The sequence below is a fragment of the Epinephelus fuscoguttatus genome, linkage group LG6 (assembly GCF_011397635.1).
Source record: "Epinephelus fuscoguttatus linkage group LG6, E.fuscoguttatus.final_Chr_v1".
Lineage (NCBI taxonomy): Eukaryota > Metazoa > Chordata > Actinopteri > Perciformes > Serranidae > Epinephelus > Epinephelus fuscoguttatus.
Window position 1 is genome coordinate 2,507,309 of NC_064757.1, and position 14,719 is coordinate 2,522,027.

Consider the following 14,719-nt stretch of genomic DNA (forward strand, 5'->3'; position numbering starts at 1 on the left):
TGGCAGGCAATTGCAGAGCTGCAGCAGGCGAAGAGTTGTCGACATGTCATCCAAAAGAGCCTCGGGAGTGTGTGCGGGGACGGGAGGGCGGGCGGGCTCCACGGAGGGGGAGATCCGAGCCTCGGGGGTATATGCGGGCGGGAGGTCGGATGCTCCCAGAGAGGGGAGAGGGAGAAATATAGCTAAATAAGATGAAAATAGAAAAGAATGTCTCTGTATTTTATTTCTGTTTTCAGTGTTTAATTAAGGTGGGAGAGGCGGAGGGCTGAGGGAGATCGGATGCCTCCAGAGAGGGGAGAGGGAGAAATATAACAAAATAAGATTAAATAGGAAAAACCTGTCTCCCTCTTTTTTTTTATTTTCAGTGTTTAATCAAGGGTGGGGGATTGAGGTGGTGGAAGTTACTTTCTTTTGATGATTAATTGATGGCTATTTGTGACTCAGATTTGTTTATTTATTTATTTCAGTTTGAAGTTATTTTTATTTAATATTTATTTATTTATTTCAGGTTGAATTTTTTATTTTATTTGACTCATAAAGCCAAACTACTGTATCTACAGTACATTTGTTATTGCCAGTAAAGGTTGTCAAGTTAAATGGCAAGTTGTTGTATGGTCATTTTGTACCTATGATACATTTGGGATGGGGGTCTCCAAATAAAATTTCGCTTAGGGCCCTAATTTGGTCAGGGGCAGCCCTGATAGACATATACAAATGAAATTCTGCTTAATCACCACCTATGGGCTTCTACTCATGTGTGGTGGTGACTCTGTTTGCAGAGCTCCTGCCCTTTAACTGTATTTTGATGTTTTTGTGAGCCTGGACCACTTCTGGGTGGAGATTTCCCCAGCCAATGAGAGAGCGCAGGTGCCGAATTGGTGATTGTTGGAACCATGGACTAACTAACTGGATGACTAAAAAGTCTAACCAAGATGGCTTTGGTGAGTTTTATTTTGTTTCTGCGGAGTTTGTATGCAGGATTAGTTAACGAGGTAAATACGCTAACTTCTTAGTTTGGTGAAAGAGAGACACTTGAATTCAGAAGGTGTACAGTTGTATTTCTCTGTTTGATAAAGAACTTAAGTGTAAGAATATAAACTTTCTTATCATTTTCTGGGTTATAGTGTTTATCTTTTAGATTGAAAATGCTCAGAGAGCTTTTGGACTGTAGCAAACCAACCGGTTGGCGGGACATCCACTATTAAGAAGATCAGGGGTTCAATCAACGGCTCCATGTCAATGAGCAAGATACTGTACCCCAAAGTGCTACTATTGGCAGTTACATCAGTGTGTGATTGTGAATGGTTATTGAGTAGCAGGAGGATACAGATAGATTTAAAACACAAGAAGTTATAACAGGTAAAGTGAAGAAGAAATATTTAAGATCCTGCACCATTTGTAGGTCAGCAGTCAAATTAAAGCAAATCTGTGGCATTGACTAATTTAAATCCTTTGTACAAAAGGTCAAGTTTTCCTTAAGTTATATCCTTTCCATTGAAGCATGTGTTCAAGATGATGAATTTGATCCACTAAACTCATGCTTATTCAACTTGCAGCCAGTGTTTACGTGTGATAAATATGGCTGTGCCTCAACTTCCCGGCAGATCATTGTTTGCTAAGTAGCATTGTGATAGTGAGAAACATGGTATCAGAACTAAGTTAAAGTGTAAGAAGGCAAAATATTATTCTTAGCAAAGAGAGGTTTTTCTCAGTGTCAAATTATGGATAGACTAACAAGTGTTTTAGGGGGCAGTGAATGGAACTCTAAAACGCTTTGCAAGAACTACTTGACTCCTCCAATCGCTGTGTGCTGTGATCTGGATGAGTAGAGGAATGAGCCTTCGTTAAGTATGCCCTGGACTCTGGATATGATGGCTGGAGGTGATCGGGGTGGAGGAGGGCGCAAATATTCTGCCTAAAATGATGGCTGACAGCAGCAGAAAAGTGAGCAGATTTAAAATTTTGCAGTGACATCCTGAATGGCAGAGAGAGATCGTGGCAAGGTTTGATTGGATAAGTAAAAAAGTGAACACCCACAGTCAGCTAATTAGAGGAAGCAGTGGGAGTGGGATGGAGAGAGTTGTGAATGAATGAGCACAAAGAAAGTCTTCCTGATTGAACTTAGGCTGAGCTTCATTTCAATCAGGAGAGACATGTTTTTATAGTAAAAGAATATTTATTAACATGTGCACGTAGGAATGCGAAATGTGAAAAGTCTTTGGCAATTAGACCCCGTGGTATGATTTAAGGAGGGTGATGAATCCATAGTTGAATAGGGAGCCCCCCCAGGGTCTAGATGCTGGTGGTGGTAGAGGTGGTGAAGATAAAATGAGAGGAAGATGGAGAAGTGCTGATGATCTGGATGAGTAGAGGAATGAGCCTTCGTTGAGTTTGCCCTAGACTCTGGATATGATGGCTGGAGGTGATCGGGGTGGAGGAGGGCGCAAATATTCTGCCTAAAATGATGGCTAACAACAGCAGAAAAGAGAGCAGATTTAAAATTTTGCAGTGGCATCCTGATTGGCTGAGAGAGATAGTGGCAAAGTTTGATTGGATAAGTAAAAGAGTGAACACCCACAGTCAGCTAATTAGAGGAAGCAGTGGGAGTGGGATGGATAGAGTTGTGAATGAATGAGCACAAAGAAAGTCTTCCTGATTTAACTTATGCTGAGCTTCATTCCTTAAAGGAACAGCTAACCTCTTGGAAAACACACGCTCTGAGAGTGAGATGAGAAGATCAATGCCAATCTTATTTTGTGTTTTAAGTGCAGAGCCAGAATCCAAACTTGGCTGGCCTAGTTTAGCATTAAAACAAGAAGCAGGATGAAACGCCTGTTCTGTCTCTGTCCAAAGTTCAAAAACACACCTCTAAAGACCTCTAAAGCTCATTGATTAACACAATGTATTCTGTTTGTTTAGAAACATAATTTTATTGTTATTATTACTATCATTATTATTAATCAATCATTTATTTGTCACATGGAATTACACAAGGTGCAACTCCAGTGCAATGTGATCCTATTAGGTCCTTTAACTTGTGCACTGTAATTTAGTCCATTTTTGCATCTTCTTTCATTGTTGGCTGCTGCTTTATAATTGTCAATGTTTCCTGATGGTTCTGGTAATCCAAGATTTCTGGTTGTGGAATGATTTAACTGTCCATACATCCCAACCCCAACAAGACAGCTGTATGGTCGCTTCTCCTGAACACAGGCAGCGTTCTGCAGCTGCCTCTGAACAGCAATGATCCACAGCTGGAAGCTGGAACAGGACAGCACCTCACATTCTCACCATCACAGCAGTCCTTATTCATTGTGAAGCACAGGCTTCCTCCTTTGTGTAAATCACAGGATATTACAGTGCCTGATATACTGTTGGAAACGTATGCAGCACAGAGGTCATCTAATTTATTTTCCAACCCCTGTACAATGGCTAGCAGGATGCAAAATCAGCTGTAGTCCATCTTCTCCATCTTTCGTTGATGTTTACTGATGTTTACATTAAAAAAAAAACTAAACTTGGATAGCTAGCAATTAGCTAGCTAGATGTAGAGAAGGAGAGATTACAGACAGGTAAGTTGATAAGACGTCCTGGTGAGTAATTCACAACCACATGCCACCACCATCCAAAGTCAACCACAAAGAGCACCACTTAAGCCCAGTTTAGACCAGTGATTGGTGACAAGATGAAGCTGTTTTAGAATGTTGCAGTGGTGTGAACTGGCCGGTCTGAGCTCAACTCAAGCCGGCTGATGGTGTCACCTGTAACTCAGCTGGTCAAATCATAGGTGGCTGGTTTCAGAATGTAAAGCACGTCACCTGTTTCAGCAGCCAACTGGCTTGTAATGAAGTCCGCTGGTCAAGTCAAAATGACCGCAGATGCTTTTTTCGCTTGCTGAGGCAGGTGCTCCATCTCTGTGGAGCCCTGTTCCTGTCCTCACGGCGTGCTGGTGTCAGGCGGTAGGTTGCTGCTGCTCGCTGTATTTGCCTTCCCCCACACACATTCTCACTGACTGATTATTTGGTGCTGGTTATTTATATTATTGTGACATATTTATTATGAATACAGTCCATCTGTTGCTCGTTTGTTTCTGCTTTTCACTGTTTCATCACTACTACAAATGCAACTGTAGGCTGTATCTCACCATAACTATCCTCATTCATATTTTAAGAAGCTACAAAGTATATTCAGCCACAAAATAAGTCTGAAAAGCTGGAAATCAGAACAGAAGTACACAGAATTGTTGCATAAAGATGACACATCTTCTCATCTAGTTGCATTGATGTGAAGCGGCAGGTTTTTAGAACATTGCAGACCGGCACGTTGCAAATAGTTGCCTGTTTCAACTCTCATCGCAAATCTTTGGTGTGAACTGGGCTTATTACTTGCAAAATAGAAATAAGAGCCTTAATATAGCACAAATTTAGTGGACCTGACAGAAAGGCAACTGGAAACATTCATGTCTTTGCCTACGTCATACCCATCACATTGTTTCGGTTTTAGGGAGAGTTATGTGCTTTAACTATTTTTCAATTAACAACCATTCACTGATCCACAAAGTATTTCTGGAGTGTCACTGGGTGTGGCCCTGGTTGCCAGATACACTTTGCACATGTTTTGGTTTTGGTCTCTGAAAAAACATAAAAGCATAACACTTGGCAGCCTCACTGTGAAGACAAGCCCGAATGGTATTTGACAAGAGAAAACACCAGCACATAACTCTTCCCAAAACCAGAAATTGTCAGTTTTACATCTCTGGTTATGTGTAGATTAAACAAATGAGATATGATGTGTAAATAAACTAGTTTTCAGTCTTTATGTTAAGCTGGGATAAGTGTGGTATGTCCTGACTTTTAACTCTGTGTCTGGAATGTATTTGATATTGCTGTTTTATTATCAGTGCTAGCAGTTACACTAGTTGCAATAAAATGTTTTAAAATGTGAAGTGAACTTACTTGGAATGCCAGAGACGAGTTTGAGTGGTCGTAGAACTCTCACTGCTCTTAATGTTCTTAGATCAAAGTCAGCCCCCACGGTGGCCAGGATCCTGCACACACAACACAGCATGGGATCAAGATTACAGGTACTTTCTATAGACAGCAGCTGTTTGTCTAAAACCATCTGTGGGAAAAGATAATCATCAGTGCTACAAGAATTACTTTAAACATCATTTCATCATTATCAAATAATTTATGAGGCTGGCATACAAATTGTGAACAACTGAGGCAGTGCTACTAACTCTCACCACAGCACAAATTGGGACAATGCAGATATATGACACTGGAAATATTTGTAACAGTTTGTCAACACTGGAGGCATTTCAGCTGTGTTACTCTGACAGACATCTGACAGAACAGAAACACCTCTACTTTAATCAATACAGCTGAATAAATAGGCTGTGTAATGGCATCTTTGTGCTTCATGTCTATTTCCCTCTGTTTTATAGGTGTTACCACGGTGATTGTGTATTGGGCTCTGAGCACTGCCAACACTTGGGTGACATGTCGGTGAAGATTCTCAGTCATCAAGGTCATGGTAATCATAAGTGCTATATTGTAGGCAACTGGACTTGCATTTCTTGAAGATGTTGTCCAGTTGCCTACGATATAGCACTTACGAACTTAGGTGACCTACATTCAGTACTATGCCTGATCACCAGTGATAGACTGTAACTAAATTCACTTACTCAATTACTGTATTAAAGTACAAATTTAAAGAGTTTATAAAATGTTTTATTGTACATTAAACTACCCACAAGTTTATTTAAGAACAGCTGACACAGTTAATCAATTAATCAATAAGGTAACTGACAGAAAATTTATTGTCAACTATTTTCATGATTGGAGTCTTTTTCATGTAAAAAAAACAATCCATGGGTCCAGCTTCACAAATGTTGAGATTTTCTGGTTTTCTTTCTTTTGTTTGTTTGTTTTATCATTTTAGTAATGTTAATTTATTTTTAATCAAGCTGAGGTTTGGACTGTTGGTTGGACAAAACAAATATAACTGAATGTGTCACTTGAGGCTCTGGGTCATTGTCACGCCATTTTCACTATTTCCACTATTTTTTACAAACCAAACAATCGATCAGTTAATGGAGATAATAATCAGCAGATTAATCCATAATAAAAATAATCATTAGTTGCAGTATGGCACAAAGCGTTCAAAATTAGTTTCACCCCACCCAACTACAACAATAAAATCCTATTTATGAGTCATTCATTCATTCATTCATTCATCTTCTACCTACATCGGGCGAGAGGCAGGGTACACCCTGGACAGGTCGCCAGACTATCACAGGGCTGACACATAGACAAACAACCATTCACGCTCACATTCACACCTATGGACAATTTAGAGTTATCAATTAACCTAGTCCCCAATCTGCATGTCTTTGGACTGTGGGAGGAAGCCGGAGTGCCCGGAGAGAACCCACGCTGACACGGGGAGAACATGCAAACTCCACACAGAAGGGCTCCCACGCCCAGGATCGAACCGGCAACCCTCTTGCTGTGAGGCGAGAGTGCTAACCACCACACTACCGTGCCGCCCTTTATGAGTCATATAATATATAATATTACAACAGTGACAGGGGACTTTTTTATTTTTATTTTTGTTGTTGCATTGAGTATTTACTTTTAATACTTTAAGTACATTTTCCTTATTATACTTACAGACTTTTACTTAGGCTAAGTACAGGGTCTGAATTTTTCTTCCAGCACTTCCAAAACACCCTGTGTAGACACAGATGGAGCACTAATGCTGCTGCTCTGCAAATGTGCTGCTTTCACTTTGAGGGCTTTGTAGAGATGTGTAAGGCACCATAAAAGGTTTAAAAGCTTGAAAGTGTTGGATTTGTTAAAAAGATATAAATATATACAAAAATACCCAGGGTTGGAAATTGGCACCAGCCACCAGCCAAATGCTGGTAAAATATGCAAGTGGCTGCTGGATTGCTTCACTTATCAGCCAAAAAAACAATGATTGAGTGGCTAGAAGATTTTGGAATCCACCAGCCACAGTGGCAGGTGGACAAAAAAGTTAATTTCTAACATTGTACTACTAAAAAAGTACTAATGACCAATGGGGGACGGCAGTAGCTCAGTCCATAGGGACTTGGCTTGGGAACCGGAGGGTCACCTGTTAAAGTCCCCATCTGGACCAAATATGGAGCGTGGATTGGTGGCTGGAGAGGTGCCCTTGAGCAAGGTACCGAACCCCCCAACGGCTCGGGGTGCCCGTCCATGGCAGCCCCCTCACTCTGACATCTCTCCACTTTGTGCACGTATAGGTCCTGTTTGTGCATGTGTGTGTATTTTGGACCTGTGTGTTAATGACAGCAGAGTTTAAAAATTGAATTTCAAAATTAGTTTCATTATTAATTAAGTATAAAAAAAAAAAAAAAAAAAAGACATCCAACTTGAAGGGCACTAAAACATGAGTGCACTCCTCTACCTGCACTGCCAAAGGCGATGAAGTGTGAACTAGAATAAAGTTTCATGATGCAGTATGTTGATGGATACACAAAGTTGACATCCTGAGGCTTATTCAAGGTTTTAAAAGCTCTATTCACATAAACAAAACTGTAACTTGTGAAAGTGAAAGCACTCAATGTTTCACTTCCTGCACATTTCATGGACAAAATTTTAAAAAATGTCCATCACTTTTCAAGGACCCAAAACAAAATTTGAATTTTGGAAAAGCATGCATTTCAAATGTGTCTGCTGCACTTGCCAACCTGGTTACGGTACTTTTCTACACACACACATTGTAACTGACGCCATGGCTCACATTTTTGGTGATTAAATTTTTCCTTGTTTATTTGGGTTTCCATCATTTTGTAAATTTGTTGGGTTAATTTCTATGTATTTTGGTTAAATGACTCATCCCTGCAGTTAGCCGTCGATTCCTCAAGGTGTCAGATGTTTCCCAGGTTAGATGGTCCGTGATTATGTGGGTTGGTGCCCCCATAGATATGCACACCTGCAGTAACTTTAAATTAAGCCGAGAAGAGCTGTGTATGGATAGCGGAGTAAGTGGAACTGTTTGGAGACACGGAGCCACATAAACGTGAAGTTTGAGAGTACGGTAACGGTTCTGGAGACACGTAATCATCCACATGTGAAGATTGAGTCAGCGGTATTGTTTGGAGACGGAGTCGGCTGCACGTGAGGATCGGGAGCTGTGCCAGATAATTCATTAATGCCCTTGGTGAGCGCAGGGGCTTGTCTAAAAAAAATTTCTTGGGGGGGGGCAAGCTAGGGGCACAGACTGTGGAAGGGTGGCACACTGAAATTACATTTTTTTAAATGCCCCACAGTCTTAGATCATAATAAACGGTAGGCTGAGGTATGAATAATATAACTATTTTATTTATCCAAATAATGCACAGAACAGTGTAGCATCCAGCATTTAGAAATCTTATCTGACTGAGTAAAATGTTTTTTGTTTGTTTGAGTGGGTGCTCTGTGCTCTGGAAGAGTATACTCAGTGGTCGAATTGTTAATTCTTAACAAGGGGGATGCAATGTAGCTTTGATTTTTTTGCGTGCTCACATCATCATCATCATCATCATCATCATCATCATTTTTTCATGAATATGAAAAAATGGCATGACCTATACCTGCTGCCTTTAAAAACACAAATAATGCAGTAGTATTGCTATTGCAATACAGACAAAAACATTTTAGAGTATAAATAAGATTAGTTCTGTAATAGCTGTGAAAATTAATCTTAGAGTCCTATAGACATTTCCTTAGCCAGTTATAATTTGTCCTTACCAGTGAAGCCTTGGGCTGATAATTGGTGCTGCCGTCAGGTCCCTGTCCTGATACCTGCCTGGTTTCTCCCTGTCCCTCTTCTATCTATTGCAATAATATAGATAATAAATGTGCAAAACAAAATTTATAATAGGATTAAGAATAGTAGTGGTGACATAGCTGTGGAAATTGATCGCAAAGTCACTTGTATGCTCTAGATATTTTCTCTCAGCCAGTTTTAATCTCTTCTCACCTGTGAAGACCCTGCATGATTATCCTTGCTGGCCTCTGGTCCACTGTCTCCTCACTGACCCTGCTCTTTATATTGTGACAATAAAGATTAAAAAAAAAAAAAAGATGGCTTAGAAAAACACATTACCACATGTCAAAAATGAATTGAACGGTTGTAACGGCGGGGGACGGAGGGCACAGATAAGGGAAGTGTGGGGGACATGTCCCCTGTGTCCCCCCCTCAAATTACGTCAGAGAGACACATTTTGTCATTAAGACTTACATTTTGTTTGAGCCCACAGACCCAAATAGTCTATATTTGTGTATTTTGGTCTACAATAGCAATGCTTTCCAGTCAATGTGAATTACAATACTGCAAATCATCACAACACAAATCCGGACAAACTGATTGGCAGCTCTGGTGGGGGTGGCCAGGCAGGGTGGCCAATCATATTCCAGGGGTAGCAGGTGCCACCCCCAGCCACCCCGGGGGCCACGGCCCTGGGTGAGCGCAATGAGGTACGCTGTTTAATGTTATTGCTCGGGTGCTGCAGGTTTGAGTCTGTTTGTTATGTTATTTGCCTTGTTTGTTTTCTCATTAGATAATTTGAAGAGTTGTGATTTCCTTTGGGTAGATTTCTGTTATAGGTTGTTTTTTTTTTTTTTGTGAAGCTATGGGGGTGTGTCTTCATTTTTGCTTGGCCTGTAGGTTCTTTTTATGGGTTAATGTTTGTACAATGGGTGAAATCTATTTTGTGTATCATGTTTGTATTTTCTGTGGACTTTTAATTAATATAAAGGGTGTATATGGGTTATGATGTGACCCTTAGACCCCATCCCAACTAGGCTACTTAAGGAGGTCTTTCCTTTAGTTAACACTCATATATTAGATATGATCAATATATCCTTATTAACAGGCTATGTACCTCAGTCTTTTAAGGTAGCTGTAATTAAACCTCTACTAAAAAAGCCCACCCTGGATCCAGAGGTGTTAGCCAGCTATAGACCAATATCTAATCTTCCCTTTATGTCAAAGATCCTTGAGAAAGTAGTCGCAGACCAGCTGTGTGATTTTCTCCATGATAATAATTTATTTGAGGAATTTCAGTCAGGATTTAGAGTGCATCATAGCACTGAGACAGCACTAGTCAAAATTACAAATGACCTTCTGATTGCTTCAGATAAAGGACTTGTCTCTGTACTTGTTTTATTAGATCTTAGTGCAGCGTTTGACAATATTGACCATCATATTCTACTGCTGAGACTGGAACACTTAATTGGCCTAAAAGGTTCTGCACTGAGATGGTTTAAATCTTATTTATCTGATCGTTTTCAGTTTGTTGACGTTCATAATGAATCATCCTCACGTACCAAAGTTTGTTTTGGAGTTCCGCAAGGTTCTGTGCTCGGACCAATCCTATTTACTCTATATATGCTTCCTTTAGGTAACATCATTAGAAATCACTCTATAAATTTCCATTGTTATGCGGATGGTACTCAGTTGTATTTATCGATGAAGCCAGAAGAAACTAATCAATTAACTAAACTCCATAACTGCCTTAAAGACATAAAAAACTTGGATGAGAACCAATTTCCTGATGTTAAATTCAGACAAAACTGAAGTTATTGTTCTTGGCCCCAGACAACTCAGAGACTCTTTATCTGATGACATAGTTTCTCTTGATGGCATTGCTCTGGCCTCTAGCACTACCGTAAGAAACCTCGGAGTGATATTTGATCAAGATTTGTCTTTTAATTCTCATTTAAAACAAACCTCATGCACTGCATTTTTTCATCTGCGTAATATTGAGAAAATTAGGCCTATCCTGACCCGAAAAGATGCAGAAAAATTGGTCCACGTTTTTGTTACCTCTAGGCTGGATTACTGTAACTCTCTATTATCAGGTAGCTCTAGTAAGTCCTTAAAAACTCTCCAGCTAATTCAGAATGCAGCAGCACGTGTACTAACAGGAACTAAGAAACGTGATCATATTTCTCCTGTTTTAGCTTCTCTGCACTGGCTCCCTGTAAAATCCAGAACTGAATTTAAAATCCTACTGTTAACTTATAAAGCTCTAAATGGTCAAGCTCCGTCATATCTTAGAGAGCTCATAGTGCCATATTATCCCACCAGAACACTGCGCTCTGAGAATGCAGGGTTACTCGTGGTCCCTAAAGTCTCCAAAAGTAGATCAGGAGCCAGAGCCTTCAGCTATCAGGCTCCTCTCCTGTGGAATCATCTTCCTGTTACGGTCCGGGAGGCAGACACTGTCTCCACATTTAAGACTAGACTTAAGACTTTCCTCTTTGATAAAGCTTATAGTTAGGGCTGGCTCAGGCTTGCCCTGTACCAGCCCCTAGTTAGGCTGATTTAGGCCTAGTCTGCCGGAGGACCCCTCTATAATACACCGGGCACCTTCTCTCCTTCTCTCTCTCTCTCTCTCTCTCTCTCTCTCTCTCTCGTATTCTATTACTGCATCTAGCTAACTCGGCCATTCTGGATGTCACTAACTCGGCTTCTTCTCCAGAGCCTTTGTGCTCCACTGTCTCTCAGATTAACTCATATCGCAACGGTGCCTGGACAGCGTGACGTGTGTGTGGTTGTGCTGCTGCCATGGTCCTGCCAGATGCCTCCTGCTGCTCCTGCCATCATTAGTCATTAGTCATTAGTCATACTTCTACTGTTATTATACACATATGACTATTTTCACACATGTATACTGCCAGATATTAATACATACTTTCAACATATTGTACCACAGTAGCCAGAACTATAACTATAATATTATTACTTTCAACAATGTTGTTGTAAGCTACTGTCATTACCTGCATCTCTCTCTCTCTCTCTCTCTCTCTCTGTCTCATTGTGTCATGTGGATTACTGTTAATTTGTTATGCTGATCTGTTCTGTACGACATCTGTTGCATGTCTGTCCGTCCTGGAAGAGGGATCCCTCCTCAGTTGCTCTTCCTGAGGTTTCTACCGTTTCTTTTCCCCGTTAAAGGGTTTTTTTGGGGAGTTTTTCCTTATCCGCTGCGAGGGTCATAAGGACAGAGGGATGTCGTATGCTGTAAAGCCCTGTGAGCCAAATTGTGATTTGTGACATTGATTGATTGATTGATTGATTATGTTTGAAATTGATTGATGATTAAAATTTTGTATTTTTGTCATTTTTATAGTTTTCACGGTGCTTCAAGATTATTCCTCATGAGTTCAATAAAGACATTGTGAAGCATCAGTTGGGGCTCCCTGCGCTATGCTTTGGAACCGAGGGCAGTTACACTCATGCAGGAGGGTCTCACTGCCACACTACTTCATATGTACACGTAATGTCTAAAGATAGAAGGCTTGGCTGGTTTAAGTCATAAAAAATGAGAACTATGCAAGTTTTCCATTTGTACCAAACATCAGATAAGATGTTTAAGTTAATTGGCCTTACTTGACACTGCACAGCCTTCAATGCGACTAATGCACATCACAATGCCAATGCTGAAATGATATATCGTGCAGGCCTGAGTTGAGACATATTAGAGCTGCATTATTTTGTCGACGGCTAAATTACAGAACATCCATTTACAGTTATGTTACATTATGTGGAAGGTTCAGCAAAATTCCATGAGTTTTCCAAAACTTTCAATGATTTTTACTCCATGACTTTTCCAGGCCAGGAAAATGAGATGGTGAAAGAGTAGAGATGATTTTCATTTGGTAAACATAAAAGTGTAAATTAATTAGTGTAAATTAATGTAAATTAAGTGTAAATTATGAATTAGTGGAAGCATAATGGAAAAAGACAGTCACCATCGCAAAATAAATGTATTTCAGAGATTTGAAAATGGATTTAAGTCATATTTGAATGTCAATCATGTCAGCACAGAGGAGCCTCCAACTCACTGAGATCACTCATAAGATTATTACCATTAGGAACATAACTCACTGAAAGCGCTCATGATTACCATTAGTAACATAACATCATGATACAACATCATTGCGTTTTAAAGGCGCTGTATGTAAGAATGTGGCCAAAACGGTTACTGCACTCAAATTCAAAATACTGCCGCGAGTCGTGTCCGCCCCCCTCCCCTACAGATTCGAGGTTGCTGGACAGCGGCATGCTGGAGACTGATTTGTTTGCCCACGGGCGGCTGCCAGCTGAGGAGACTGCTAATGCTATGTACTGGGACACTGCTAATGCTTCTTGCCGTGCTGCTGTAGCTCAGTCGTAACTGTAACTGATGCTGAGACTCTACTGACTGCGTGACTGGTAGACGGTGGTGGGTTGCGCAACAGGCCAAAACACAAATTCAAAACATAAACTTGATTTGCGGACCGTAAATTTTTTTTTTTTAAATGTGAATATTCTGGCTGTACTATTGTTGTCGGTGAGATCAGTATGTTATATGAACATTATTCCTTAGTCTCTGTGACATATTAGGATGATTTTACGACTATTTGCTTTAGATTTCTTACATATAGCTCCTTTAAACTGGTTAAAACACGCTGAGTATTACGATAACATATTTTGCAATATATTGCGAATCATTACCTTTTTTAATGCTAATTATGTCACCAAAGGAAAACTTTGTTACCATCTGTTATATCTAAAAGATTAGGTTGTTGGGGTTCACCTGGCAGAACAGGCACCCCATGTATTGAGGCATTGTCCTTGCTGACAATGGTTCGATTCCAACCTGCAACCCTTTGCTGCATGTTATCCCCTCTTTTCCCACCTTTTTACTGTCACTAAGAGGCAAAAAGCCAAAAATAAAAAATAAAAATAGAATAATGAAAAAAAGAAAGTCTTCAGTCTTTTCATCTACCTTCATATATTTATTGCATTTAATGCATATATTTTGCATCAAACTGTTTCTTATGTGCTGAAAAAAGCAATTGATTTTATTATTCTAGTAGGCTACCAAAAGTTTAATTTGCCCTTGTAATATTAATGATTTATGTAGGACACAGAGGACACAGAATGATGCATAGGGGCACACAAAAATAAGGAAAGTTTTCTAACCACTGTTGTAAGCTTCAACCACCCATAGATGCAAATATTACCCCAACTTCAGTTATAGCTGCTGCTAGTACTATTCCTACTTTTACCACTACCAGTTAGACTACTCAATCAATTTTAAAGCTCAGAGGAAAGGCTTCAATAGTAAATGTTGTAATGCTGTAAATTCTGATTGATCAAAATAAGTTTCTACCATAGTGAGTAACCTTATGAACATTTACAGAAGGTTTAAGCAAACATATGGCATAGTTTTTTTTATGTGAACAGACTGCTGTTATATACATTGAATTGTACTGATGATCGACCTTGTTTCCACTGAATGTGAGCACTGAAACTAACAGTCTGCTCTGACATACAGTCATGTAATCCAGTGTGGGACAAAGTTGTATAATCATATTACAAGAAACAACAACGCATTTTTTCACTCAGCACTCTACATATACTCGGAGAGTGTAGTCCTAATAATGTCCTGCCAGAGCCTCTCACTGGTATAACAAACTCCATGCTGTGTGTGCATCAGTCACAAAGCACAACATGTAATACAGCGATGATCCCAGTGTGTTGGTATGCACAGCAGTGGGGAGGGGTAGGCATAGGAATAACAGAAGTTCTAAATGTAAATGTTAATCATTCACAGTAGAAGTTCTTTATAAATTTGACAGGACTCTTCCTGGCTGAGCCGCTACGCAGCAATAACTCTCTCTGTCTGTTTCCC

General features: G+C 40.0%; 1 protein-coding gene across 1 annotated transcript in view; it reads right to left on the reverse strand.

The window, feature by feature from the left end:
* Positions 1–14,719, reverse strand: part of LOC125890225 (voltage-dependent N-type calcium channel subunit alpha-1B-like) — a 657,655-nt gene that overhangs the window by 485,555 nt on the left and 157,381 nt on the right. The window contains exon 5 of the mRNA XM_049578752.1: positions 4,956–5,047. Within this exon, the coding sequence (XP_049434709.1) occupies positions 4,956–5,047 (92 nt within the window). The remainder of the gene's footprint in view (positions 1–4,955; positions 5,048–14,719) is intronic.